General features: G+C 41.6%; 1 protein-coding gene across 2 annotated transcripts in view; it reads left to right on the top strand.

Moving 5' to 3' along the window:
- The window catches only part of LOC144497402 (zinc finger SWIM domain-containing protein 6), a 175,748-nt gene extending 150,174 nt beyond the window's left edge, over nt 1-25,574 (top strand). Inside the window, exons 9-15 of one of the 2 annotated variants that reach the window (XM_078218615.1) lie at nt 66-326; nt 2,519-2,654; nt 12,037-12,194; nt 16,189-16,352; nt 18,411-18,492; nt 23,153-23,994; nt 25,094-25,574. In XM_078218615.1, the coding sequence (XP_078074741.1) occupies nt 66-326; nt 2,519-2,654; nt 12,037-12,194; nt 16,189-16,352; nt 18,411-18,492; nt 23,153-23,994; nt 25,094-25,144 (1,694 nt within the window). In that variant the 3' untranslated portion in view covers nt 25,145-25,574. Of the gene's footprint in view, nt 1-65; nt 327-2,518; nt 2,655-12,036; nt 12,195-16,188; nt 16,353-18,410; nt 18,493-23,152; nt 24,756-25,093 lie in introns of those variants that run through there. The other variant, XM_078218626.1, reaches the window with a different exon arrangement.
- Nucleotides 25,575-27,510: the final 1,936 nt, after the last annotated feature.

The raw sequence follows: 27,510 nt of genomic DNA, 5'->3' as shown, positions 1-27,510 counted from the left end.
AAAGTGGCATTTTCCTCAGCATGGTTAACCTAATGTGATCGTGTGTGGCTGTTTCTTTCTCACAGAAACCATGGGACAGTTGAAATTGCTGGAGTACCAACATCTGCCTGCCCACAAGTTCCTGGAGGATGGGGAATCTTATTTAACGCTAGCTGTTGAAATAGCCCTGATTGGATTGGGTCAGCAACGAATAATGCCCGATGGCTTGTATGCCCAGGAGAAAGTGTGTCGCAACGAGGAGCAGCTGATTGCAAAGCTGCAGGAGATCGAGTTAGATGACATGCTGGTGAAAATTTTCCGAAAACAAGCAGTCTTCCTGTTAGAAGGTAAATTAACTCTGAAGAACTTTCAGCCTAACCTTTTATAGTTGCTGCTTTGCTGGATGTATACTTGCTGTTTCGTTCTCCTTCAACCTGGTTGTGTCTGCCCAGCATCACCCCTTGGAGCTTGTGCTGAGGTTGTGAACCAGTTGCCGGGTGAATATGAGAAACCGATACAAGTCTCGCCGTTCTGACGGACTTGGATGTCCCGTTGTTGCACAGCCTTAAAATCATAGAATCAGAGAATCCCTACAGTACAGAAGGCAGTCATTCGGCCCATCGACACTGCACCGACCACAATCCCATCCAGGCCCTATCCCCATAACCCCATGCGTTTACCCTGGCTAGTCTCCCTGACACTAAGGGGCAATTTAACCTGGCCATTCCACCTAACCTGTACGCCTTTTAGAGCTGAACAAATTGCAGCCATTGAGTGACAGATTGAATGCATTGTGTAGGGATGGATTGCTATTCTCTTCGCCATGAGAAAGATTGTTCAATTTATTTATATGCTTAAACTTTTTATATTTAGTATTGCCTTCTCCATTTTAATTTTGACTTATTTTTGCCTTTGGAAGGGAATTAGTTTCGAGGAACTTTCAGAACAGGAAATGGAAACACTTCACACAACCCTTGTCATCTCTGTAAATCCTGATTGCTTAATTTAACGGGAGCCTGGATCATTTAACTATCCTAATGCTCCTCACTTTATCCAAAACTCTCCAATATGTTTTCAAATATATTTTTGTTCCGCTCCTGTTCAAATAAACTCTGTGCTGCCCATCAGGAGAATTCAGCTGAGATAGCAATGCTGTAATCTCTGACGATAGCAACTCTGGAGTTGTGACTGGGAATGTTCATACAATGAGATTGCAAAGGATGCTGTTGACCCCCTGCCTGAAGGAGCAAAGAAGAGCTAATGGCCAACTTGTTCTCCCTTTGTACTTGGGAGATGTTAAAAAGTAGGCCCAGGTGCAGATTACATGCCTGCCTCCTTCAGGCACAGAATGGTCACTGGGACTGGTGGGGGAAAATGAAATACTTGGTATTGGTCTTTACTAGCACGTGTTAAAGAAATAAATAACTTGTATTTGTATAGCACCTTTCACAACCTCAGAAAGTCTGTGTGCTTTACAATTTTATACTGCTATGATGTAGGAAATATGGCAGCCAGTTTGTACAGAGCAAGTTTCACAGACAGCAAAGACATAATGTTGGTCGTGGGATAAATATTGACCGGGACAATGAGAGAATACTCCTGCTCTTGTTTGAATGGTGCCATGGGATCTTTTACTCCACTTCAGCTCATCTGAAATTCGTTAGTTTAACATATCTAAAGACTGCATCTCCAACAGTAAAGCACTCTCTGAATGTTAGCCTAGGTCATTGTATGTGCTCAAGTGTCTGGAGTACAATGTGTATTAAATGGAAACAAAGTATAAACCGACTTTACTGACGATGGTTGTGATTGGAATTAAATAGGACACAAAAAATATTTATTATTTTATCACATGGAACTGGTGTCTTATGAAAACCATAGAATCCCTACAGTGCTGAAGGAGGCCTTTCGGCCAATTGAGTCTGCACCGACGACAATCCCACCCAGGCCCTATCCCCATAACTCCACATATTTACCCTACTGATCCCTCTCGCCTACGCATCCTGGGACAGTAAGGGGCAATTTAGCATGGCCAACCAACCTAACCCACACATCTTTGGAGTGTGGGAGGAAACCCATGCAGACATAAGGGGAACATGCAAACTCCACACGACAGTGACCCAAACCGGGAATCGAACCCAGATCCCTGGAGCTATGAGGCAGCAGAGCTTGCCACTGTGCCGCCATTCATCTAAGTCATCAAAATGACTTCATCTTCTTGCTCTTTGTAGTAAATACTTGTTGTCAGTGAAACAGAGATCTGATCAGTTTAACAGTGCTGTACCTTGCGCTTATACCTGCTTGCTTACTCACCAACTCTGTTTCCCAGTCATAACCTTGGATGAATAGGCTGTGACCTCTAGTCACTCTCCAACTTCCAGAAATACCTTCCCATTGGTGGACCCAAGACTTTATAAACAGCTAGATATTGATTTTTAGCTCATTCTAAAACCATTCGAAATGGCTGTGTACATGAGGTCACATTGCTTTCTGACTTGTTTGTACAATTATTGAGGCTAACATTTGCCCTCCTCTGCAGGTGGGCCCTACAGTGGCCTGGGCGAAATAATCTACCGAGAGAGCGTTCCAATGCACACCTTTGCCAAGTATCTCTTCACGTCTCTCCTACCTCATGATGCTGAGTTGGCATACAAAATTGCACTGAGAGCAATGCGGTGAGTACTGGTCGTTGCTGCAGCACCATTTTTAGCATTGCTGGCACGTTCACTTAATTGGTTGATCTTTTAAATGGCTTATGTGTCCACGGCTCAGTCCAATGAATGGCTGCAGTAAGGGAAAAGAGAATGCTGTACTTGCATCTCACAAATCCAATCTGCCTGTCAGGTCTGATGCTGCCGTTACAGATTCTGACTATGTTTGAGCTGGATTGTTGGCAGATTCAGAAAGTATTTAATCACAAACTGCCCTTAAATGAAACCTCATTAAATTATTCATAACTACTGAAAATGAGATTTTAGTGAATGTGTGAATAATGAATATGCTTTAATAGCTTTGATCTAGACCTCAGGATAGCTATGGTCATAACAATTGCCTTGGTTTGGACCCCCACCCCCAACTATATTACCCATCATTCAAGCATGGGTACTTAATAAACACTAATTGCTATTTGCATTCAACTGTGCTCCTCAATAGTGGTGGAGCAATTGTTTGCTCTGTCGTTGCAGTGACTACACAATAGAAATAGTCATGTATAAGAAAGGTTCACACAATTGAATTGCACCAAAGATTCAGCTTAAATGCATGTAATTGAATCAGATGTGATATTGATGAAAAATATCGCATCTGATGGAAATAAAAACTCCCAAGGCCTAGACTATTTCATCTTTTTTGATGAATTGGGAAGCGGGGACTGCACCAAAAAACCACCAAGGAGATTTTGTAACTTTTTTTGCGTTCAATGCTGCTGCTGATTGATTCTATTTGTTAATCATCTGCACTGTACATACTCTTGAAGGATATAAAGGGTGGTACTTTTTTCACTGCTACCCCTGCACACTATTAAGTTCCACAAGTGGGCTGGAATTTTACTGCCCCGTCCTTCAAGGGAAGTGGAGCGGACAAGGGGCAGAACATGAAAAGGTCCTTTTTTGACCTCGGGCGGGATTTTAAAGTTTCAGGATGAGCAAGGCCAGAAAACCCCGCCCGTGATGTTGATTTAGTAATTTGATTAAGTTGCCTCATTTCAAACGACCATTGCACTGGAGATGGAAAAAATACATGCATCTGCTGCCATATCCTTCTCCAGCCAAGCCACTTCTTATAATTCTAGCAGCTGGTTGGTATTTGTGATTGAAACCATAGTAATAAAAACTTTCTCAACAAGAAAATAAAACGTGAAGATTTATGTAGAGTTCATCTGAGTTCCCGTTATATGGGACAAATAGCTTCCTGAACAATTTATTAATGATTAATGGAACTTTGTCCTATTACTTCTTTGGCCTTGTGGATAATATCCTTTAAATTACAGATCTGTGTCTTGACTTTAGGTAGCATGAGTGTGATGGGGTTTATGTGTCATAAGGCTGTAATGCTTCCCTTTGGCCTCATTTTTCCTTGCATACCACCCTGTCTGTGGTTTGTATGACCCGAAGTAAAATGAGTAGCAGCCATTATATTAGCAAACATAATATGGGCTACAGTGGAGGTGGTGATTATGGTAAATTAATCATAGAATCCCTACAGTGCAGAAGGAGGCCATTCGACCCACTGAGCCTGCATCAACAACAATCACACCCAGGCCCTATCCCCATAAACCCACGTATTTACCCTGACACTAAGGGGCAATTTAGCATGGCCAATCAACCTAACCTGCACATCTTTGGACTGTGGGAGGAAACCCACGCAGACACCAGGAGAACGTGCAAACTCCACACAGACAGCCACCCGAGGCTGGAATTGAGCCCAGGTCCCTGGCGCTGTGCAGCAGCAGTGCTAACCAATGTGCCATATGCACTAGAGGATTTGATAGTCTCGTACCTGAATCATTAATAAGCAATGTAGATGTAAGAAGAGTGGTATGTTTCCAGTCCAGTGAGAAAGGAGGCATTGCTGGACCTGTTTCTTGAGAATGAGGTGGGCCAAGTGGATCAGGTATCAGTAGGGGAATATTTAGGGGGCAGTGATTGTTGCATTAGAAGGTTTAGGCTGACTATGGAAAAGGACAAGGTACAATTCAGAATGAGAATAATTTACAGGGGAAAAGCCAATTACAACAGGATAAGAATGGATCTTGACCAGAAAAATTGTAATCCGACCTGTTGCTCTCTTCCTCCTAGATGGTAGATGCTGTGAGTATCGAAAATGCTGTCAAAGAAACCTTAGTGAGTTGCTGCAGTGCATGTTGTACATGTTGCACACTGCTGCCACTGTCTATAGGTGGTGGAGGGAATGAATGGCACCCCATCCACTACCTTAAACAATCAAGCAGGCTGCTTTGTCTTGGATCGCATCAAGCCTTGTAAATGTAGGCACGCAGTGGCAGACTTGCACTTTGTGTGGCCCTGGGTTCACCTTTATTTCTGGGGCCCTCTCCCAATGATGTAATGCCCCACCCCCAATTATGTCCCCCCCGCCCCCAATGGCTCCACTCACCTGAAAGCTCATGATTCCAAATAAACCTGTTGGACTTTAGCCTGGTGTTGTGAGACTTCTTATTGTGCCCACCCCAGTGCAATGCCAGCATCTCCACATCAAGTTTAAAAATGACATTTGTGATCCCCCACACAGTGCAGCCTGCAGGCAGCTTTAAGCTAATCCTTTTAGTATTTCTCTGCTAACATGGTATTTTCTGACCTTTCACCAAGTTGCATAATCAACAGTGATGATATTATGGGAGTCAGTCTGATACATCACCAGAGAACACTTGAACCACAGGTAGTCACTCACTTGGCTTGCCCTGAAAGTGATGAGATTGGCACAAAGAGCCCCCAATTTGTTCCTGTGATTGCTGCATCTGCTGTTTGAGTGAAGGCACTGCTCCCTTAAAAATAGACTGGTTAAAACATTTGTTTCAATATGACAGACGGAGGAATGTGGCACCAGAAATATAACACTACCAAGAATTTCAGTCATCAAGGTCCAGAAGATCATCCCGAGTGTATTCAGGACATTTGGAACTCAGCGGATCAGTATCATAGAATCCCTGCAGTGCAGAAGCAGACTGTTTTGGCCCATTGAGTCAGCACCGACTCTCTGACAGAGCATCTCATCCCCATAACCCCACTTATTTACCCCATCCTTCTAACCTACACATCTTGGGATACTAAGGGACAATTTAACATGGCCCAATCCATCTAACCTGTATATCTTTGGAGTGTGGAAGGAAACCGGAGCACCCGGAGGAAACCCACTCCGACACTGGGAGAACGTGCAAACACCGCACAGTCACCCAAGACTGGAATTCAACCTGGGAGCCTGATGCTGTGAGGCAGCAGTGCTAACCACTGTGCCACCGTGCTTTGAGAAGGGATAGTTTACATTGGCCACAGTCTGGAGTGATATTTGGAATATATGTATTGAGCTACATTCTCTGAGGTAAGGGGTGATCTGACCATGGAGTTTTAAAATAATGAGAAGATCATGAATACATAAATCTGTAATTGTGCTTTACAGCATTAAGGATTGTGTGGCAATTCGGTGAACATAATTGCCCTATTGTATCTATTTGTATATTCTATGCAAAAACTATGTGAAGGAGCTAATACCATTAATGTTGAATTTTACCCAACTAACTAACCTTCAAAATATGTATGATTTGACAGTGCCAAGTTATACATAGTTTGAAGGTTAGCTGAGTAATGCACGTTGCTTTTGTCAATCATCAATCCTATTGGATAGTATAAAAAACGTATTGCTGAAATGAGGGATAGGCATCTTTTTTAAGATTATGCATCAGTGACTCTCTGTCGATGCTATTTAAACAAAAGTGCCCAAATATTTTACCATTAGGCTTGTGCCCCTTTTATGCAAAAGTCATTCATTGTTGAATTCATAGTGATGGTGTTCTTGAAACATCTGGTTAGATTTAAAATAGAATTACTCTGCTTTGTTGTTTAAATCAGGAGCCAAAATATTGTTGGATTATGGGGAGTAGAAATAGCTGCTTTTAGTAATTTTGTCAAATGCTCTTTATTTGAAAGGATCCAGATGTATATTTTAAAAGTTTGGAGTGTTTCTCTGCTAAGTGTTGCTGTCGCTGCGAAAATAACTTAATTGCAAATTGAGTGGTATTAGTCCAGTGTGAGTAAACTCAAAGCGTTGGAATTGGCTACTGGTATTGTCAAATCATATACAGTTTGAAGGTTAGTTGAGTACAATTGAATGTTAATGGCATTAGCTACTTCGTGTATAAGTTTTGCAAAGGGATGAAATTTTAAACAAAAATCTTAATTTCTGGGAAATATATGGACAATTTTGAGCGCAAAGAAGTAAGCCGTCACAAATGTAGAATTCCTTTCTGCTGTCAAACTTTCCAGGACTGTTCCTGGCATTGTTCAATATGAAATGCTTGGAATCTGTTAGTTCCAATTCTTCCTGAAGCTGTTATTTTCTTTAATAAAGTAGTCTTTTGTCGTGCCCTTGGTATCAGCTATCTCAACAGTGGATTGTGAGGAGGAGGTTTGGAACAAATAATTGGTCTTAAATTTTGAAGTTGGTAGTTTTACAATGCAGTAGGTTTTTTTAAAAAAAATGATTCTGTATATTCTATCATTGCAATGTATCTTGTACACTTTGTATTTAAACTTTTGGTCTAGGATCTGCAAGAAAGAAAGTAAGAATGAAAGTCGAGCAAAATGAAACTAGAAAGGCTATGGGTCAAGTGCTGGCAAGTGGGGTTAGGTGGGCAGGTCAGGGTCTTTCATGTGTCGGTGCAGACTTGATGGGCCGAAAGGCCTCTTCTGCACTGTAGGATTCTGTGAAACTAATGCACAAAGTGCTCCAAATATTTAGGTTCCAATGAAAACAGCTGATGGAGCTTGTGAACTCTGCATCTATGTTGTTGTTGGAAGAGTAGAATTTGAGGGTTAATGGCAGTAAAGAAAGAGAAATCCTCATGGTGGGTTTGATTTTTTAAAAATTGCTTAAATCAAAGGAGGAGGAGAAGCTGACGAGGCAATGGAGCTGACCAAAAAAAAACTCGGCTGTCAGATTTTTAATCTGTGTTGGACATCGCAAAAACTTCCTCTCCTGCAGTTTTTCCTCTGACTACCTTCCCACACTGTTCCTAATAATAGTCACGATTGGAGTATGTTCCAAGGTTAGCAGTAGCCTCTTGCCCACTTAAATGGGCTTTCTTAGTATTGAAGCAAAGTATTGCATTTAGTGGCCTCAGATGCCCAACTGGTTTTGTTGCGATGGATTCCACTGTATATTCAGTAAGATTCTGACAGGTTGGCCAACGTAGTAAGCAAGAGGCACACTTCTAATGTGGCCTTGTGGAGACAGTGTCTCTGCCCATCAATGCAAGGGGATGGAGTGGGGTTCACATGATCAACAATAGATTCTACACCCTCCTCACTCGGGGGCTGGCAAAACATTGGTGCAGATGCCTCAGTTTTGGTTAGGGGTGGGTATATATAAATTCAGGCCTGGACTTACCAAATCATCTTTCTCTCCTGCAAGGGTTGTAGAATACTGCAGGGCTTGCTTTATAGCTGGTGGTTAATACTGCAAGGCTCCTCCAAAGTGGTCCAGGCAGCAGAAGTAGCCTTTAAGCACCCTAACAAAATGCTCTGCCACATTTTACATAGCAGCAAGGCTTCTGTTATTCGCACACTGCCCATGCGTGCATAGGTTGTGCACCAGTGTCGTGCCCTGTCATCAAAGGGCAACCTTTGTTGCCTCAACCCACCATCTGATATGTTATGGTGGCTCAAATGCAGATGATACAGTGGCCTAATGAAGAATAAAGACATCATGACTAATCACCTGGGCATCAACCTGCATGATACTTTGTGTTGGGTCTCTCACCATCTGGATGTTGAGGGAGTGGGATCCCTTTCCAAGCTGATATGCGACGTTTGAAAGGCAATGTACATGCAGAAATGACAGCCGACACTGTAGAGAAAGCAATGATCATAAGACGTAGGAGCAGAAGTTGGACATTTGGCCCATTGAATCTGCTCTGCCGCCACTCAATGAGATCATGACTGATCTGATATAATCCGCCACACCACTTTCCTGCCGTATCCCCATAACCCTTGATTCCCTAACTGATTAAAATCCTCTTAAACCCCCTCCAGGCCATGTGTTCACTCTGCCTGCTTCTCTCTGGCAAAAGATAGATTTTGCAATTGCTGTGCCTCTTTTGGCAAGCCCCTTTGAACACTGGTATCTGCAGCCATGGTGACAGCAGCCTGAGCTTGCAGGACTGTAGGACTCAGACAGAGTGGCTTCTGCTTGTGCTGCAGTGGAAGCTGAGACATGGGCCACCGGCTGCTGCATCGTGGTTGGATCCACAAGCATTATGGTGGGGTTGAGAAATCTGTGCAATGCACAGTGCCAACTTGATCCTGGTCTCCTCCAGGCTCTTTGATGTTGGCCACAGGCATCCTGGCAGGCCTGAAAAGACACACAGTATTTTAGTGTGTGTAACCATTAGCCTTTTTGTAAAGGCCACTCCATCAAAGTGGTCGTCTGACTCCTGTGCAACAGAACTTAAAAGTATATTTTGGAAATAAAAATAATTCCTAAATTGTAGAATTTGCATTCTGTAACAGTTCAAATTGGACTTTATTATAAATGTGAAGTTCTTGCCTTACAACTTGTGGCACACTGCCTCAATACAATTACAATTGCATACAATATACATTCCATGGTGAGGGAACTGCATGAGGGATTTTACAGTTTCCAATGTTTGTCCTACCCCTGTCCTTTTCTGCCATTGTTTCTTGTTCTCTCACTCTCCTGCAACCAGTTCCAGCACCTGCTTAGCCAGCAGCCTTTAGGAGGTGCAGGCTAGCTTTAGAAACATAGAAACATTGAAGATAGTAGCAGGAGGAAATTTGGACCTTCAAGTGGTGCTAGCTTTGCACAAACTTGGTGGGCCCCCCACCGGAGGCGTGCAACCACTCAACTGTGTATTTAGCTGTCATGTAAATTAGAAGGCATCAGATGTAGCAGACGCAGGATATGCATTGCGAGACCTGTGCCCTTTTTTGGGCCCAGCCAGAGTGTTTAACATTCTCTGTGAGGAATAGGTAGAGCAAGTTGTGTTCCCACTTACCGGGTCAAGGAAAAACCATTATCCTTGGGCAGGAGCATAATCCTAACTGTCCACATCTTGGTAGCTGTCTTGATCATTTATATTCTGCTTAAATAGAAGTGGACTGGTTTATTGCTCAAAAATGTGTGCACTCAATGCAGATCAGTAGGTTGTTACCTCTAGTTTGTTATCCCTAATTGTTGACAATGCCTAGTTACTGTAGAAAGGGATTCGCATTGTGTCCTTGACCCCCAAGGATGAGTCACTTACTGTGAAATGCAGACCCTCTAATATGGTTTGCAACTTTGTGTCATACTAATTACTAGGCTTTATGGATTCCTGAATACTCCTGTACCCCAGAGGAACTGAATAATAATTTTATTCCACACCATGCAAGACTAATTCTGGAATAGAATATTTTGTTCTGACCTCTAGTTCTTATGTGAGATCAGCGCTCCAGTGGTTCTAAACGCATCTTTGACTATACCCATTTACCTCAGTCTTGCATGTTGCATGTTAATTCATCTCCTCTGGGAACTGTGCAATTTTTTGTGATGACAGTCTATAGCCAACTTGAGGCTCGTGTTGAATTTAAAGCATCGCTCTCTCGCTCCCCATACCCCACCCCCACAGCAACCCATGCCATTTCATCTGCTTGTGTGAGTTGCAAAGGTTTCATATACTGTGAGCAAAAGAGAAAAAAATGACTGTTAGACTTGAATGGTTTCTGGAAACTTGGGAGAGTTGGAAAAGTAGCAGCATATGTAATGTCACAGGTGTCAGGAATGCCAGGAAAAGGTCAACTGAATGTTCTGTTCTCATCCAAAGTGAAGTGCTTGTGTCCTGATTGCTGAAGGGCAATTCAATGCAGAAGCAGTCATTTAGTCAGGGCAAACAAGCATTGATCATTTATTGACACAGCAATTTCAGACCATGTAGAAATAAAGATTCCTCTCGGTGCCTTTTTTGCATCCAAATCCTGAAAATTTAGAGATTAATGCATTTCCAGCAGGTGAGGTGAAGAAAGCCACTTCAAATAAAGCACACAAACAAAGGAATGATTATAATTTGAAAACCAGCATTGACCACGTGGTTTTCAGTCAGAATTTGAGTCTTGACAGAGTTGGCACGCATCGACTGACTCGGGTAAACTTGAGTTGTAGATCATTAGGAAGGACAAAAATATTATATCTTGTGTGTGATCTGTTAAGTGCTGGGCTTCTGAAAATTCCGTCTCGTGCAAAAATGTTGGTTAAGAAAATACACCACCGGAAAAGATTAATGAGTCTTGATTCTAGAATCATAGAATCCCTACAGTGCAGAAGAGGCCATTCAGCCCAATGAGCCTGTACCGACAACAATCCCACCCAAGCCCTATCCCCAACACTAAGGAGCAATTTACCATGGCCGGTCCACCCAACCTGCATATCTTTGGAGATTTCTTTTCAAAGAAAAGGCTCTTTGTGTCTTGCTGTTCACATCCTTTGGACTAGGCTTTGGACTAGTGGGACAGACTCTTTTTTTGTGAATACAAAAACGTGAGCTATAAGTGTGTGAACCTGCATCACAAATGTTGGGATAACTCTATGTCTTTAAGGAGATCCCTGCAACATGACACTAATCGCCTGATATCTTCTAAACTCATTCAAAATGTTTTCCGGGATTAGTTGAAATTTATTCTAGATTTGTATATCCTCTTTCTTCCCTTTGCCTGATCCACCTCACCCATCCTTGTTACTTTTTTATATATTGACAATTTAAATGAGTTACAAGAAACATAGTCTGATTTGTTACGAAACGGTTAAGTTTATTTACTATTCATTATTTTATTATATCAGATTAATGTTTCTAAGTGTTCTATATTGTAAATTTATGCTTTTGAGCTTCAGTGACTATTATACAGGCAAATATGCAATCATTCTGCAGAAGCAGTATTGCACAAACTGGTAGGTGAATAGCTGGCCAGTTTATGTGGTAATCTTAATGTAGGGAAATGTCCAAGGCATTTTACAGAAGCGAAATTAGTCAAACATTGACATGACCGAAGATATCAACTGCCCGTAACTTTTTGCTAAGCTTTTGCCCTTTAGCCCTTTTGTTCTTTGATCAAGGATGTAGTTTTTAAGGTGCCCCTTAAAAGAGAAGAGGGACACAACAGTTTAGGAGGCCAAGAATTAAATTGTATAAAAAAAATCTTGTGTCCAAATCTGCTATCTGTTCATCTTTGACGCCGCAATTGTTGCAATTTTCAGTTGTTTGGATAAAATTAAGGGAAAAAAACAATTATGCCTAGAGAAGAATAAGTCAAAAGCTCTTTTATTGATGCTTTACAGGTTGCCCGTATTGGAATCGACAGCACCGACAGGAGATGTATCACGCCCACACCACATTGCATCTGTTGTTCCAAACCGTTACCCACGCTGGTTCACTTTAAGTCACATTGAGTCTCAGCAATGTGAGCTGGCTTCTACAATGTTAACAGCTGCTAAAGGTAACTTCACTTGGTTTTAAATTACTCTTGACTTTTTAAGTAGTAAAACTATTTCTTTTCAAATACATGTGCCTACTCCGTAGTGCATTTTCGCTTGCAGCTTAATCCTTCAATTACTTTTACAGCCTCCCTTCAAATTCATTCGGTCAAGTTCTGAAGTTAGAGGGGAATATACTTGTGAGATGGTCAGGAATGTTTCTTTTAACTGGACTATTCCATCTGTTGAGATTCCAGTGCATCAGGTGTTTGCATGGAGGTTTACATTCATGATCTTTCACAACCTGACCTCTTTGATATGAGCGGCTGAGCTTAGGTCAGATACATGGCTCATTAGAGAGGGAAAATCTGAGGAGGTCACCCAGTGTAGAGCTCTCTTATCCAGCAGTATGTCGGAGTGCTGGGTTCAGAGGATCTGTCTGCCTTATCAACCAAGCCAGTGCAGGGAAGTCATGGCGGCACAATGGTTAGCACTGTGCCTCTCAGCACCAGGGACCTGGTTTCGATTCTCGGCTTGGTTCACTGTCTGTGCGGAGTCTGCATGTTCTCCCTGGGTCTGTGTGGGTTTCCTCCTGGTGCCTCTGCTTCCACCCACAATCCGAAAGATGTGCTGGCTGGGTGGATTGGCCATGCTAAATTCTCCCTCAGTGTACCCGAACAGACGCTGGAATGTGGCGACCAGGGGATTTTCATAGTAACTTAATTGCAGTGTTGATGTAAGCCTACTTGTGACACTAATTTAAGTTTAAATATTAAAGGTGAAGATCTAAAAGATCTTGGATTTTTCAAATCCAAATAATACATTGTGTTAAATGGTGCATTTATGGATGGTCTGACTCGAGATGCATTTTCTTAGATCTGACGTGCCAAATGTAAATGTCAGTTGTGGTAGTGAAGTGTGGTTGTCATAGGTAGCAAGAAAGTTGACTGTGCTGCCCCAGAACAATATTAGGAAATCCTGGAACAAAAACAGAAAATGGGTATGGAGCATGTGTGTAGAGAGAAGGAAGGTTAATATTTTTCGCCAAAGCCTTTCTTCAAAGCTGAAAATGAAACCAGCGTCTGGGAAAACTGGAGATAGTTCAATCACAGGAGGGACTCGAGGCTATTTAGCGATACAAAAAGATCAACTTAGGAGGCATTTACGAAACAGAAGAGTAGCCCATGGGGGGGGGGGGGGGGGGATCTGGAATTACGAATCTACTGATGACCATGAAACCATTGTCGATTGTTGGAAAAATGTTTCTGGTTCACTAATGTCCTTAAGGGAAGGAAATCTGCCGTCCTTACCTGGTCTGCCCTACATGTAACTCCAGAGCCACAGCAATGTGGTTGACTCTCAGCTGCCCTCGGGCAACCAGGGATGGGCAATAAATGCTGCCCAGCCAGCGACCCCCATGTCCCACAAATGAATAAAAGATCTCCCTCAACAGTATCCAAAGCAGTATATCTGTTTTGGAGGGAGATGACCGCAGGGGAGCCCTGCACTGCCTTCCTACTCTTCCTCTGTCTGGTGGTCACCCATTCCCTATTTCCCTCAGTAATTTTTATCTGTGGTGTGACCAACTCACTGAACGTGCTTTCCACGACTTCCTCAGCATCGCGGATGCTCCCAAGTGAATCCATCCCCAGCTCAACCACCATGCAGCCCCTTCGGAAGGTAGATTGGAGAAGTTAGCACTCTTTGTCTTGAAGAAGAGAAGGCTAGGATAAGTTTTGATAGAGATGTTCAAAATCGTGAAGCGTCTGGATAGAATAGATAGGGAGAAAATATTCCCACTCATAAAAGGATTGAGAAAGAAACAACACAGATTTAAAGTAATAGGCAAAAGAAGCAAACGTGAAATGAGAGAGTTTTTTCGGTGGTTAGGGTCTGGAATGAACTGCCTGACAGCATAATACAGGCAAGTTCAATTGAGGTATTAGAGAGGGAATTGGATGATTATTTGAAAATTCTTTCACTTTTAAGAAGTGAAGGTTGAGAGAAGATATTCAAAATTATGAGGGCTTTGGATGGAGTAGATGGGGAGAAATTATTCCCACTTGTGAAAGAATCACGAACAAGAGGGAACACGTTTAAACCAATTGGTAAAAGCAAAAGCGATGAGAGAAACTTTTTCACCCAGCGAGTAGCTAGGGTCTGGAATGCATTGCCTGAGTGTGTGAACACGATGGTCCAAATGACAACTAACGATTCTGTATGTTTGCCTGTGTTTGGTTTCTCCTTGTGGATTGATGTGCCCATTGTGTTTCCAGCATTTCTGTTTTCATTTCAGACCCGCATCTGTAGACTTCCTGTCGTTTTCTTCCTCCTCTTCTCCCCTGCCCCCCACCCCACCTCTAACTTCCCTCATTTTCTCGCTTTATTTCTGTATGGTTGGGCCTCTCATTGTCTTAGCTCTTTGTGAGTTCTTTGTTTGTTTAATCTCTCCCTGACTGAGCTGATCATTTATATCAATTAACTATTTCCTGCTTTTCACTTAAGGAGGTTGCAAATCATTCAACGCATTAACCTATCTTGATTAAACTACCTGTTGTTTATCCCTCTCCTCGCCCCCTTTTCTAATTCTTACTTGCCTCTTTTTCTGTATTGAAGAAGGGTCTGGCCCACTAGTCTTTGCTCTCTAGCCTGTTGGTGCCTCGCCAGAAGCTTTTGAATCTATTTGATTTCTTGTTCTTGGTATTTTTATTTTCTTTTTTCATTTATAAAGTCTGGGATGTAATCAAATACAGGACAACTTGTGCAGTTTGATTGTCTTTTGCTTCAACTGTCAAACTAGAGCTTTAAGTTGAATAATTGGTTTATTCAGTGGAGCCAGTAATGCAGAGCTGTGCTGCTCTGCTAGGGATGGTGCTGTTCAGGCTCCAACAGCCTTGTCCCTGGATTATGTCATTACAATAATCTTTTGGCACATAGCACATGACTCTTTGGTGGAACCAACAGCTAGTTAGCAGCCTTTATTGGAGAGTGTTGGTAGGCCACTCAACCCCAAAAAGTCCAGCTCTCGTGATTTTGTGCGACACATGATTTCTCAGAAATACTAAGCCTCTCTCGTGATCTCATGAGAGAGCCGTTGAGGTTTTTTTCCATAGACTTCTTTGCACCCGGGAACAAGTTAAAGCTGTTCCCAATTGGTGAATCCCTGATCTGTTTGATGATTCCAGCATATTATTGGTGCCTTTACATGGGGTTAGAATTAAAATGAAAATAATTCAGCAGCTGCTGCTACTAATTTTTCTTTCAGTTGCTGCTCAGGGAGCCAGTTCAGTTAAATGTTCTGGGGACCTGGGTTCGAATCCAGCCACGGCAGGTGGTGGAATTTGAATTCAAAAAATATCTGGAATTAAGAATCTACTGATGACCATGAATCCATTGTCAATTGTTGGAAAAATCTGGTTCACTAATGTCCTTTAGGAAAGGAAATCTGCCATCCTTATCTGGTCTGGCCTACATGCAACTCCCAACGCATAGCAATGTGGTTGACTTTCAACTGCCCTCTGGCAACTAGAGATGGGCAATAAATGCTGGCCAGCTAGCGACGCCCATGTACCATGAATGAATCAAAAAAAAAAGCTGGGTTGGTGACTCTCTGCCTGCTGACCAGCGACTTGGTTGCAGAGGGCAGCCCCATGAGGCCCCAAAACTGCTGTTGACTTTTTTTTAATATACAGCACACACCTTCTGACACCCTCCTGCCCGCTTCCCACAAAATGGCACTCATCACTTTTAAAGAGGTGAGTATCCCTCTGTTGTCACAGCACACAAGCATGTAAACAATTGCAGCATTACGATTATTGAATAGTTCATGCATTTTTCTATATCCAACTTTTTGCATGAAAGATAAAATAGCAGCTTTGTATGGATAGACACTGATTCGATCTGTATACTTCTCGTTGTCTTCACAGCAAAGTACTTTTTATTTTCAAATACGAGCTTGTATTTAGATGTTTGTTTGAAAGCAATTCAGCAAAACTCCATCTTTTCAAATAATTGCAGGGGATGTTGTGAGGCTGGAAACAGTGTTAGAATCCATACAAAAGAACATTCACTCCTCATCACACATCTTCAAGCTTGCCCAGGATGCATTTAAAATAGCAACTCCTATGGACAGTTTGCCCGATATTACCCTTCTCAAAGTGTCCCTGGAGCTGGGTCTTCAGGTAAGTCCACAGTGTAATGCTGAGATTGATGGTGTTCTTTCTTATCCAAGGCAATTTCAGTGGGTGAGTGAGAACCAGATAGGCTCTTATTATTGAGATTATTATCTGCAGTCAACAGTGATGATGTGCCATCATGTGAAGATTTTTCCGAATTATTAATAAAGATGCTTCACTCTTTCTCTCTCCCAGACCCACCAAAAAAGTGTCTGTGTAACTTGTGCTTAATAAATATTATTCTCTATGTTGTGCACCTTTTTGTAACAATTTGACTTCATATTGTGACAATTCCAATGGTGTAGATTTTCACAAATTTGTGATTATTTTTTAAATTGTAAAATGATATGGATCTGAACCCCTCTTAAAATTTGTAGCAAAGAAGCGTGTTCAAATCCCATATTTTGCCTATCTAACATGTTACTGATCAAAGAACAAAGAACAATACAGCACAGGAACAGGCCCTTCGGCCCTCCAAGCCCGTGCCGCTCCCTGGTCCAAACTAGACCATTCTTTTGTATCCCTCCATTCCCACTCCGTTCATGTGGCTGTCTAGATAGGTCTTAAACGTTCCCAGTGTGTCTGCCTCCACCACCTTGCCTGGCAGCGCATTCCAGGCCCCCACCTGATCATTACATAAAGTATACTATTAAATGAACCCTTCCACACTGGCCTTATACCTCCTTGGGTTTGAACGAGTGAGGGAGGGCAGCTATTTGTCACCCAGTGAGCCATTTGTTAACTCCAATATTGATTGCTTTCCTGGCTTTTTACTGACATTTTCTCCTGCTTACGTTGTTTATTTTGGCCTTTCCCAACTGCACCTTTCTTAACAGTAGCATTTCTATCTGGTGGTCTGTTTTCTCTCCTCCTGCACTGGACTGAAGGCCTTTCCTGTTTCTGCACCTCCTTTCATATGTGTACAACCTTTGCTTCCTGGATTCTAGTTTGCAGGTGCGGTTTTCTCCCTTTTGTAAGGAGAAATGTATCAAACTGATATAAAATCCCTCTTATTGCCACATGGTCTCTTGCTGTTGACTGCTCACCCCATTATACTCTCCATCATCAAGTAGCATTGAATGTTATTTCAACACATTAACCACTAAGTGCTGTAGCTGAGTAGAGGTTGACCTGAAACCTGTTAGTTTTGTCTAATCCGCTAACCACCCTCTGTTTTCCTTTCCGGCCTCTCTCTCTCTGCAGCATAGATTTCCAGTCACTCCTAACGTTTTCCCGTATCTTGTCCCACTATATAAATATAAGTGCACGTTCTTTCTTTATATTGACAGTCATGCCTTACATCCTGCTCCTCTGGAACAACCTCTGGAATTCTGTCTCAAAGTCTTTACCTCCTCCCTCCCTGCTTTCAACAGCTTACTAAACACCTCTCCACTGTTTCTCTGCTCTGCCTCCTAAATTCATTCTGCCTCTGCTCTTTCATAATCAGTGACCATTCATTGATCCAGTTTGTAAAACGATTGTGATGTCTTTGCAATGTGAAACACTATGTAAATGCAAGTTGTTGATGAGATCAAATTACATTTTGGACCTTATGATGAGATGAGTCAAAGTTTGGGTCATTTGTAGCAGGTATTTGCTCACTGCACAAAGCCCCCCCCCCCTTCATTTGGAATTATATAGAGCATTGACCCAAGACAGCGAGTGGAAAGACTGCTGTTGGAAATGGGAGCTATATTGGTGCGATAGGTTGTGGTTTCTGAGGTTAGAGCCGAGATGCATTTTTGTGGCAGAGTATAAATGAGCTTTATTCTGCATCTTGACCATGCAATGTGTGACTTGGAGGAACTTGGTGCTGATGCAGGATGCCCAAAATGGGGAAAGTGTCTCAATAACCTAGCATCAATACCCCAATGTGTCAACGAGCCCAACTTTCATTGGAATTTTAATTTACAAGTAGCTGATCTTTCCTTTCCCTCCACAAAATGAAATAACTTAGAGCTTCAGAATGCAAAAATCAACAAAAGCTTTTCTTCCAGTAGCTTTTCATTTGACCAGTCATTTTTGAAAAACCTAAACTTCCATTTTAAAACCATTCTGTTGCAGGTTATGCGAATGACATTATCAACATTAAACTGGCGCCGTCGTGAGATGGTGCGATGGTTGGTAACATGTGCGACAGAAGTAGGTGAGTCAAAAGTTGTAATTCACCCCATGAACAGCTGCATTAAAGAGAGGCTGTGCACGAAGAGCATACTGGTGCAACAGAAAACCTTCAGCAAACCTCAAGATCAAGGGTGGAAAACTTAAAAGCAAGAAAATGCTAAAAATCTGAAATTTAAAAAAGCAAAAAATGCCTAATTCTCTGTCAGTATCTGAGGATGTGAATGGAGATGCTGGTGTTGGACTGGGGTGGGCACAGTAAGAAGTCTCACAACACCAGGTTAAAGTCCAACAGGTTTATTTGGAATCACGAGCTTTCGGAGCGCCGCTGTTTCATCAGGTGATTTGGACTTTAACTTGGTGTTGTGAGGCTTCTTACTGAGTATCTGAGGAGGAAGGGTTCCGTCTTAAAAGTCTTCTGTTTCTGATGGGGCCCTCCCAATCAGCTGCTGCAATTTTTGGCTGATGGTTCCAAGCAACCCCAGAGAGACAGCATAAACACTGAAGTTGCTATTGCTGAGATATTTGGTGCGGACAGGCCTGATTCTGCAGGGTTAATGACTCGATGTGAATTGCTTGGTGTAAACAGCGGTGTCTAAAAGTACGTGGGAGTATCGGCTTGTAACGAGCATTTTAGGAAACCGGTTCAAAGTTACTTTATGATTTTCCTATATGGTAAATTTCCTGTCTCCACAAGGAAAGTGGCAAGCAAGGCACTTCCTGGTGAGGAGCAGATTGCAGAGTAGGCCAAGACAAGTCAGTCTTGCACAGCTCCAAAGTAGCAGAATTACTATGGCTTTGTTTTAGGCTGGAGCAATTTGACTGCCTAACCTGTTGACAAGGACATTACAGAATGGGAACAAAACTGCAAAGAAAGGTACAAGGTGTATCTTAAAAAGGCCCAACAGCAGTCTTTTTGGTTTGTTTTGGATTAACTAAACCACATCATTGTTATTAATGTTCTTCCTTAGCTATGCATGTGTGTAACCATGCAGCAAGCGTGAGGGTACCGTGTAGGACACTTTAGTTACCCCACAGTAACCGCACAAAAAACAAAAGGTGTTGCACATTGAAATAAATCGGCTGTGTCAAACAAAGAAAATCTAGAGGAATCATCGGCATTGGCTTATTGTCACGTGCATTAATGTTACAAATTGTATAAATTTAACTGGAAGTTGTGTGTTCCAATGAAAAGCGTAATGAAAAGAACAGGACAAAACATGCTTAAAAATATTCTACTTTTTTCTTGGGATTGAAAGAGAAAGCAGAAAGATAATTGATACATTTCCCAGCTAACCAGGCATTTAAATGTTAACTTGGTCTGATTTCTGTACATATAGTTCACCTTGTAACAAGAAGATGCCAGTGAAAGAATCTGATCTGTAAATTCCAAATTTCAGAGTAGAACTTGTCATATTTGTGTTTATAGGTAATTTTTGATTTAATCTGTCTAGAAGGAGGTGACGTTAGGTATCAAATCCCTCGCTCTGGGGAATTTTGCATCAGACATGTAGCCAGAATCAGGTTAACTTATTTTGCTCACATGTGCTCTCTTTATGATTTATATGTATGCATGTCATCTCACTTTGGTACTTTCCTCCTTTCTACTTTTTCTATGCTGCTGCCTTTCTGCCCATTTTGCACCCATCCCCTCCAGGGGTTTCTCCTTGTGCTCAGGCTCCAGCACTACCACAGGCCATGACTCGCTACAACCTACTTGGCTAGGTCAGTGAACACCTGGCATTGTGACAGTTCATTGGCTTACGTGGTTTACTGCAGCATTCGAGAACACCTGCGCTGTGCAGAAGCAAAATATAAAGTTTGTGGTTACCAAGAAGCAGCCAGGATTGCTGCGAAAGGCTAATTTAGGAGAGCCATTTCCACAGCTCCCCACCCACCCAAACAGGACCACTGTTGCACTCTCATTCACTTTGGCCCTTTCTCATATTCCATCACTCCATTTGGGACAGGCTTAGCACCACACTGAGGACCAGTGTAACTAGTGGTAGTGCTAGAAGTGCATTAATGTCTGGCTATGAGTTGTGCTTGTTACTAGAATTGGGCTTTTGGGGCAAGGTGACAGAGGTCATGTCGTGTTCCCCTTTTACTAACATTCCTCAATGCACATAAATAATATGTATAGTTTGAAAGCTCATCATACATTTTCTAACTTGAGCTGTTAGTAACAAGCTGGTTAGGGGATGAAGTACTTGGTATAACTGAAACCAAACAATACAACCTAGCTTTGGAAACGTACTCCAACAATAATTGAATTAGATTAATTAAATTGTGGAAAACACATTAAGATGTCTCTGATAGTTAACTGGGTCTTCAGGTAGATATTTAGTGCATAGTTCATGTAATTGTTCTAATTTTTAAAAAACATATAATTTGCTTAATGAAGAATAAAACTTGTGAAGATTCTGTCCAAACCTGAAGAAAGAATTGAAATTTCTATAAAATATTAACCTTTTAAGTCTTGTGCACATCAACTGTTGTTTTTGACCAAGTGGACCAGACTGCAGCTTATGATACAGTCTGCTGGGTATAGTGCTCCTACTCAAAATGACTAATACAATTCCTAGTGACCAATGAAATGTCGCATTAATTTTTTATATATTTGGCAATGTTGTTCAAGAGACGACAGAATGTTTGAGGTGGCAACGTCCTTTCTTGCTGAGATTCCCAATCTCATCTTTGTTCTAATTTCCGCGCTGATTGGTAAATTAAGTTGGGGAATGCTTGAGACTTGGCCTGGCTCTTCACTTCTGACCCTTGCACCCTCCTGCTATTGCCCAAGCTCACTTGGGCATATAAGCTCCGTCACATCCCTATGGACAGTGGGTGAGACACAAAGTATTGGACACTTCAAAGAAACATTGGATCTGCTTGAATATAAAGATACGTACGTGGGCAGGGTAGTGTAGGAATGCATAACTGGACTAATAATCTAAAGGCCTGGATTAATAATGTCATGGATAATCTGCAAATAAAAATTACATCCGCAAAATGTAACCATGAACCGGTGGGGTTGTCACATAAATTCAGTTCGTTCCTTCCCTAAATGAAATCTGTAGCCCTAGCCCACTCTAGCCAGTATGCAACTCAAGTTAACAGCCCACTCAAATGGCTTAGCAAGATATTTGGATCGCCACCTTCTCAGTGCAACTGGAGGTGGGCAATAAATGCCAGGTTGGAACAGAAATGAATAACTTTTTTTTAAAAAATTATTGTCGAGAATGTATTACCAAGGGATTAGTTTGAGATTCCATGATGGTGAGATATAATGGGCCAAATGGCTGGCTTTTGACTCCATATCAGTGGGTTGAAAGGCCAGATGTAAAGGAAAGCTCCCTCTTCTGACTCTACCTCAAAAGAGCAGCCCTGGTGCTTTGGTATGACTTTTCCTATTCTCACTCCAGCCATTGTTGAGCTCTTAGAATCATAGGAATGGCTGCAGGACAGAAGGAGCCTCATTGGAGAGCTACTCACTCCCTGCCTTTTAACTCTTGCATTACAAATATTTTCTCTTCAGATAATTATCCCCTTTGAAAGCCACAACTGCATCTGCCTCCAGCACACACTCAGGCAGGACGTTACAGATCCTAAGCATTGCTGTGTGAAAAATTCATGTCGCTTCTGGTTCTTTTGCCAACCACCTTGGAAATCGGTGTCCTCTGATTCTCAATCTTTCCACCAATGGAAGAAGTTTTGTCCTATCTCTGCTCAGTCTCCTTCTTATTTTGAGCACCTCTATCAAATCATCTCAGCCTTCTCTAGGGAGAACACCTCCAATCTATCCATGTAACTGAAGTCTCTCCATTTTGAGGTCCTTGTTTTCTCAACAGCGCCTACCACTGGTGCTATCAAGACTATAGCGCTGCCGGCCCTTTGAACCTGCAGCATTGGGATGGTGCACACAAAGGTGCCTAGGAGGATGTCTCCTGGAAGATTGCTGACCTGGTCTTGCTGCGGTGTGGGCATTCCCCCACTCCCCCATTTGGCCCCAGGATAGTGGTCCTGAAGCTCTCAATATATCCAGCCCATATCCATATACAAGATAGATGCAAGTAGCTTTTTAAGTATTCAGTTATGGTTGTATGATTGCTGGATGCTGATAGTCAACCCTCATGAGCACAGAACTTAGATGGAATATTTTTCCTCTGTTTGATGTATGGAATGGGTTTCCTGGTGGATTGATGCTAATCTGCTGAGCTCCTTTTTTAAAAAAGAAAACTGATTATTTGGTACAAGTAGGATTTAAAAGTTACAGATCTAGTTTTAGAATGAATTGATTAAATCAGTTTAGAAAACTTGTGATAAAATTCATTTCATCTTATGAAAATATGGAGAAACCTGATCTTGTTTTTTATGTTTTATTGTGGTGCCCCTGCTTTGTAAATGTTGCTTTGCTTAGTTGGAGGTAGGAGCCATGTGCATGTGGTATTCCTCAGTTTCTGTGCACTTGCATCCTCTTCTGTAATTTCCCTTCTGTTTCCATTGCCTCCACCCCTCCGAAGAAAATATTTTCTATCATTTGAATTTGAAATATGAAGAAAATTCTTGCAGACATGGATGCACTTGTGTTCTTTGTAACCTGCACAGAAGCCTGATTTGCATACTGGGACCTATTTGTCATTATTTGTAGAGCAAAATATCTAAACCTCTTCTCTTTTCCCTTTTAGGAGTTTATGCATTGGACAGCATTATGCAGAGTTGGTTTACACTATTCACCCCAACTGAAGCTACCAGTATTGTTGCCACTACAGTAATGTCCCATAGCACAGTTGTTAGATTGAACCTGGACTACAACCAACGGGAGAAACTAGCCAGCAGTGCGAGGACGCTTGCATTGCAATGTGCTATGAAGGATCCTCAGAACTGTGCCCTCTCAGCCCTAACCCTGTGTGAAAAGGATCATATAGCTTTTGAGACTGCTTACCAAATAGTTCTAGATGCTGCCACGACTGGTATGAGTTATACACAGCTCTTCACAATTGCTCGGTATATGGAGCACCGTGGTTACCCGATGCGGGCCTATAAGCTAGCCACCTTGGCAATGACGCATCTCAACCTGGGTTACAATCAGGATACACACCCTGCCATTAATGACGTCCTATGGGCATGTGCACTTAGCCACTCCCTTGGGAAGAATGAGCTAGCAGCGATAATACCTCTGGTGGTTAAAAGTGTTCAGTGTGCTACAGTACTTTCTGACATTCTGCGCCGGTGCACTTTGACCACACCAGGAATGGTGGGACTCCATGGACGGAGGAACTCTGGGAAATTAATGTCACTGGACAAAGCCCCACTCAGACAGCTCCTGGATGCCACTATTGGGGCCTATATAAATACAACACATTCACGGCTTACCCACATTAGTCCACGGCACTATAGTGAATTTATAGAGTTCCTAAGCAAGGCTCGAGAGACCTTCTTGATGGCTCACGATGGACACATCCAGTTTACACAGTTTATTGACAACCTGAAGCAAATTTACAAAGGCAAAAAAAAACTCATGATGTTGGTGCGTGAACGATTTGGTTGATCACATTGTCGTATCTTTATATTGAGCCTGCCTTTGTACCCTTTTTAACTTAAACCAGAGCCACACCGGTATTATATGTGTATAGTAACGAACAGTTCACAAACTTTAACCCTGTTGATTGTGAGATTTATGTGTGTCTTTTGTATGAGAGAAAAGAGAAAAAAAAGAATCAGTTTACACTGAGTACATGTTGTCAAGTGGCAAAAAGCCCACGTCGCTCCTGTCTTTGTATGTACATTCACAGCCTAAGAGTATGGCTTTAAACCAAACAGACACCTCCATCCTAAGTGATAAGTACCTCGTATGGATTCAGCTTTACTCCTTCGTCACTCATCCTTACATTTCAGTGTATTAAAAATACAAGGCTGATCACGTGGCTTTGCAGTGCTGTTCATCCAGAAGCATGGCACACGATGCTCGTGCATGTGTAATTAGCGACTGTCAACACACATTCTCAGGGATTTATCGAAGAAAGAATGAGAGCATTTATTGTACTGTATATATTATAGTATATGTCTGAATATTGAAAAAATATACGTAACATTTTAATTTATAAAATATTCTATGTAATGCAAAATACTTGAAGCTGCAGTAGCTTGGTATAAAAACATATCAGAAGGACTAAAGTGCGCCTTGCTTCAGGTTGGCTCAGGTGGAGAATTGTGTGCTGGGCATCTATGCAGAGCCACCACCTCTGTTGCATGATTGGACTGATAACTAGTCTGAGAAAACATAATTTTAAAAAAAGAAAAAAAATCTGCTTGTAACAGACACCATAGTTAAGAGGGGCAAAAAAACAAATGACAGCCAGAGCAGTAAGCCTTAGCATTAAAAGTATTTGCCAGAATCGGGCTTTGTGCCTCCTAGTCTAGAACTGAACTACAACAATTTAAGACATCCTTGAAAAGGTTGAACTATGTGTTTTACAATAAAAAGATGTTACAGTAGGCCTTTGCAGTGGTATAGTGAAATGCTACTTATGTGCTCAATAACATATTAATCTGCATTGGGAACTGACTTTGTGCAGGACAGGAAGTTGCTGTGTAGTAAGACTGTTCTACTTTTTTTCCTCCTATAGAATTCCTCAAGAGAGAACAGCCTTCTATCTTGCCTTGTCTTAATGCTTTAAAAAAAATAACCAAACTGGACATCTAACTACCAAACTGTTCATTAAAAATGACTTTGGTTTCTATTTTGAGTCTTTAATTTAGCAGAACTGTTCTGTATCTTGTGCTTTATAAAAGAGTTTTTACGTTGGGTGCAAAATGTTACTAGTGTCACTTGTTCCTTCCACTAGGGAAAATGCTAGAGGTATGTTCTGTAGCCTTTTTTGCTGTTTAGGAAAAGAAAATTATAATTTCTTGCTCACCATTTTATTTATTATAGTAGGTAAAAGATTGTACTTCATCGCCCGTGTAAACATGCTCTTGAAGTTTAAAAGTAATTAAGATTTGATACACTGATATCAATTTATTTATGTAACTAAATCACTGTTTTATAAACTTGTTAATGATTCAACAATTTTTTTTGTTTTGATTAAAATTAGTTTTTTGAAAGTTAAATATGTCTCTGTGTATAATATATATTTGCCGGTGAGCTATAAGCATCCAAAATTCAGTTTGTGAACCGTTTTATAAAAATGTGAACTTTTTAATTTTTTTACTTGCAAGTGGATGCTTACCCTGTATCACTTTTGGAATTGAAAGGAATTGTTTGTACTAGATGGCTTTTCCTAGAATGTGGCTGATTAGGTTTGTAATTGCAAATTACAGGGAAATGTCACAAGATTGTGTTAAACTGAGGTATAATCTACCCAATTGATTTTTTGCCTCTTTATAATTGCTGCTTCTAAACTTTACCTTTTTATTTAAAAAAACAGTCTAAAGACAATGAGATCAATAACATGTGAATTGCATCGTGACAAATAGCTTGTCACTAATTACTTTTTCTGGCTATAATTTGATTCCTTTAATAACAGCTATAAATGTTTCAATGGGCACTTGTTTCTTTTGCATCTTGCTTCTGTTTTTTAAATTACTGCAGGGCTGTCTGGTGGATTGCACCCTCTCCATCTTACCTGAAGTACAAGAAAGTGATTGTGCAGAAACCAGCAATTTGGAGGCATTGCCGCTGCGTCATTTGAAGGATCTCCACCATGCTCTTAATCCGGAGGGCTGTGCCTATGGCCTTGGTATCAGCAATAGGCTTGTTGAATGCTTTGAAATGATGGTGATGCTGTACCAACATAGAACTTGTTGCAACTTAATTTTAGTTTCTGTCAAGCAAAAGTATTTGGCAATTGAAATATATGCTGATAATCCCTTTATACTATTTGCAAAAATATTAAGGCCTCTGTATTAGATGTTGTCCAATTTCATCCAGTATGTATTTATTAGTAATGAGAGTTTAAATGGCTTCATTAGAATATGCCTAATCAGCTTCAAATAACTAATTAATTCTCCAGCACTTAAATGACAGGTTGACCCGTTAGTGAAAATCTCCATTACAAGGGAGGAAGTGTTAGGTTTTTTAGGGAATATAAAGACTGACAAATCCCCAGGGCCTGATGGAATCTATCCAAGGCTGCTCAGGGAGACGAGAGATGAAATCGCTGGGCCTCTGACGCAAATCTTTGTCAAGTCACTGGACACAGGGGAGGTCCCAGAGGATTAGAGGATAGCTAATGAGGTCCCTTTATTTAAGTAGGGTAGGAAGGATAACCCGGGAAATTATAGGCCGGTGAGCTTGAGGTCAGTGGTAGGGAAGTTGTTTGAGAGGATTCTTAGGGATAGGATGTATGTGCATTTAGAAAGGAATAAACTCATTAACGATAGTCAGCATGGTTTTGTGAGAGGGAGGTCATGTCTCACTAACCTGGTGGAGTTTTTTTAACAAGTGACCAGAATGGTTGACGAGGGAAGTGCCGTGGATGTTGTCTATATGGACTTTAGTAAAGCGTTTGACAAAGTCCCTCATGGTAGGTTGGTGCAAAAGGTTGGATCTCATGGGATAAAGGGGGAGGTGGCTAGATGGGTGGAGAACTGGCTTGGTCACAGAGGGTGGCAGTGGAAGGGTCTTTTTCCAGCTGGATGCCTGTGACTAGTGGTGTTCCGCAGGGCTCTGTATTGGGACCTCTGCTGTTTGTGATTTATATAAACTATCTGGAAGAAGGTGTAACTGGGGTGATCTGTAAGTTTGCGGATGACACGAAAATGGCTTGACTTGCAGATAGTGAGGAACATTGTCAGAGGCTACAGAAGGATACAGATAGGCTGGAAATTTGGGCAAAGAAATGGCAGATGGAGTTCAATCCAGATAAATGCGAAGTGATGCATTTTGGTAGAGCTAACAGAGGGGGGAGCTATATGATAAATGGCAGAACCATAAAGGGTGTAGATACGCAGAGGGACCTGGGTGTGCAAGTCCACAGATCCTTGAAGGTGACGTCACAGGTGGAGAAGGTAGTGAATAAGGCATATGGCATGCTTGCCTTTA

Source organism: Mustelus asterias, chromosome 1 (genome assembly GCF_964213995.1).
Source record: "Mustelus asterias chromosome 1, sMusAst1.hap1.1, whole genome shotgun sequence".
Taxonomy (NCBI): Eukaryota; Metazoa; Chordata; class Chondrichthyes; order Carcharhiniformes; family Triakidae; genus Mustelus; species Mustelus asterias.
The sequence above is the reverse complement of the archived record's forward strand: the minus strand, read 5'-3'. Positions and strand labels throughout refer to the sequence as shown.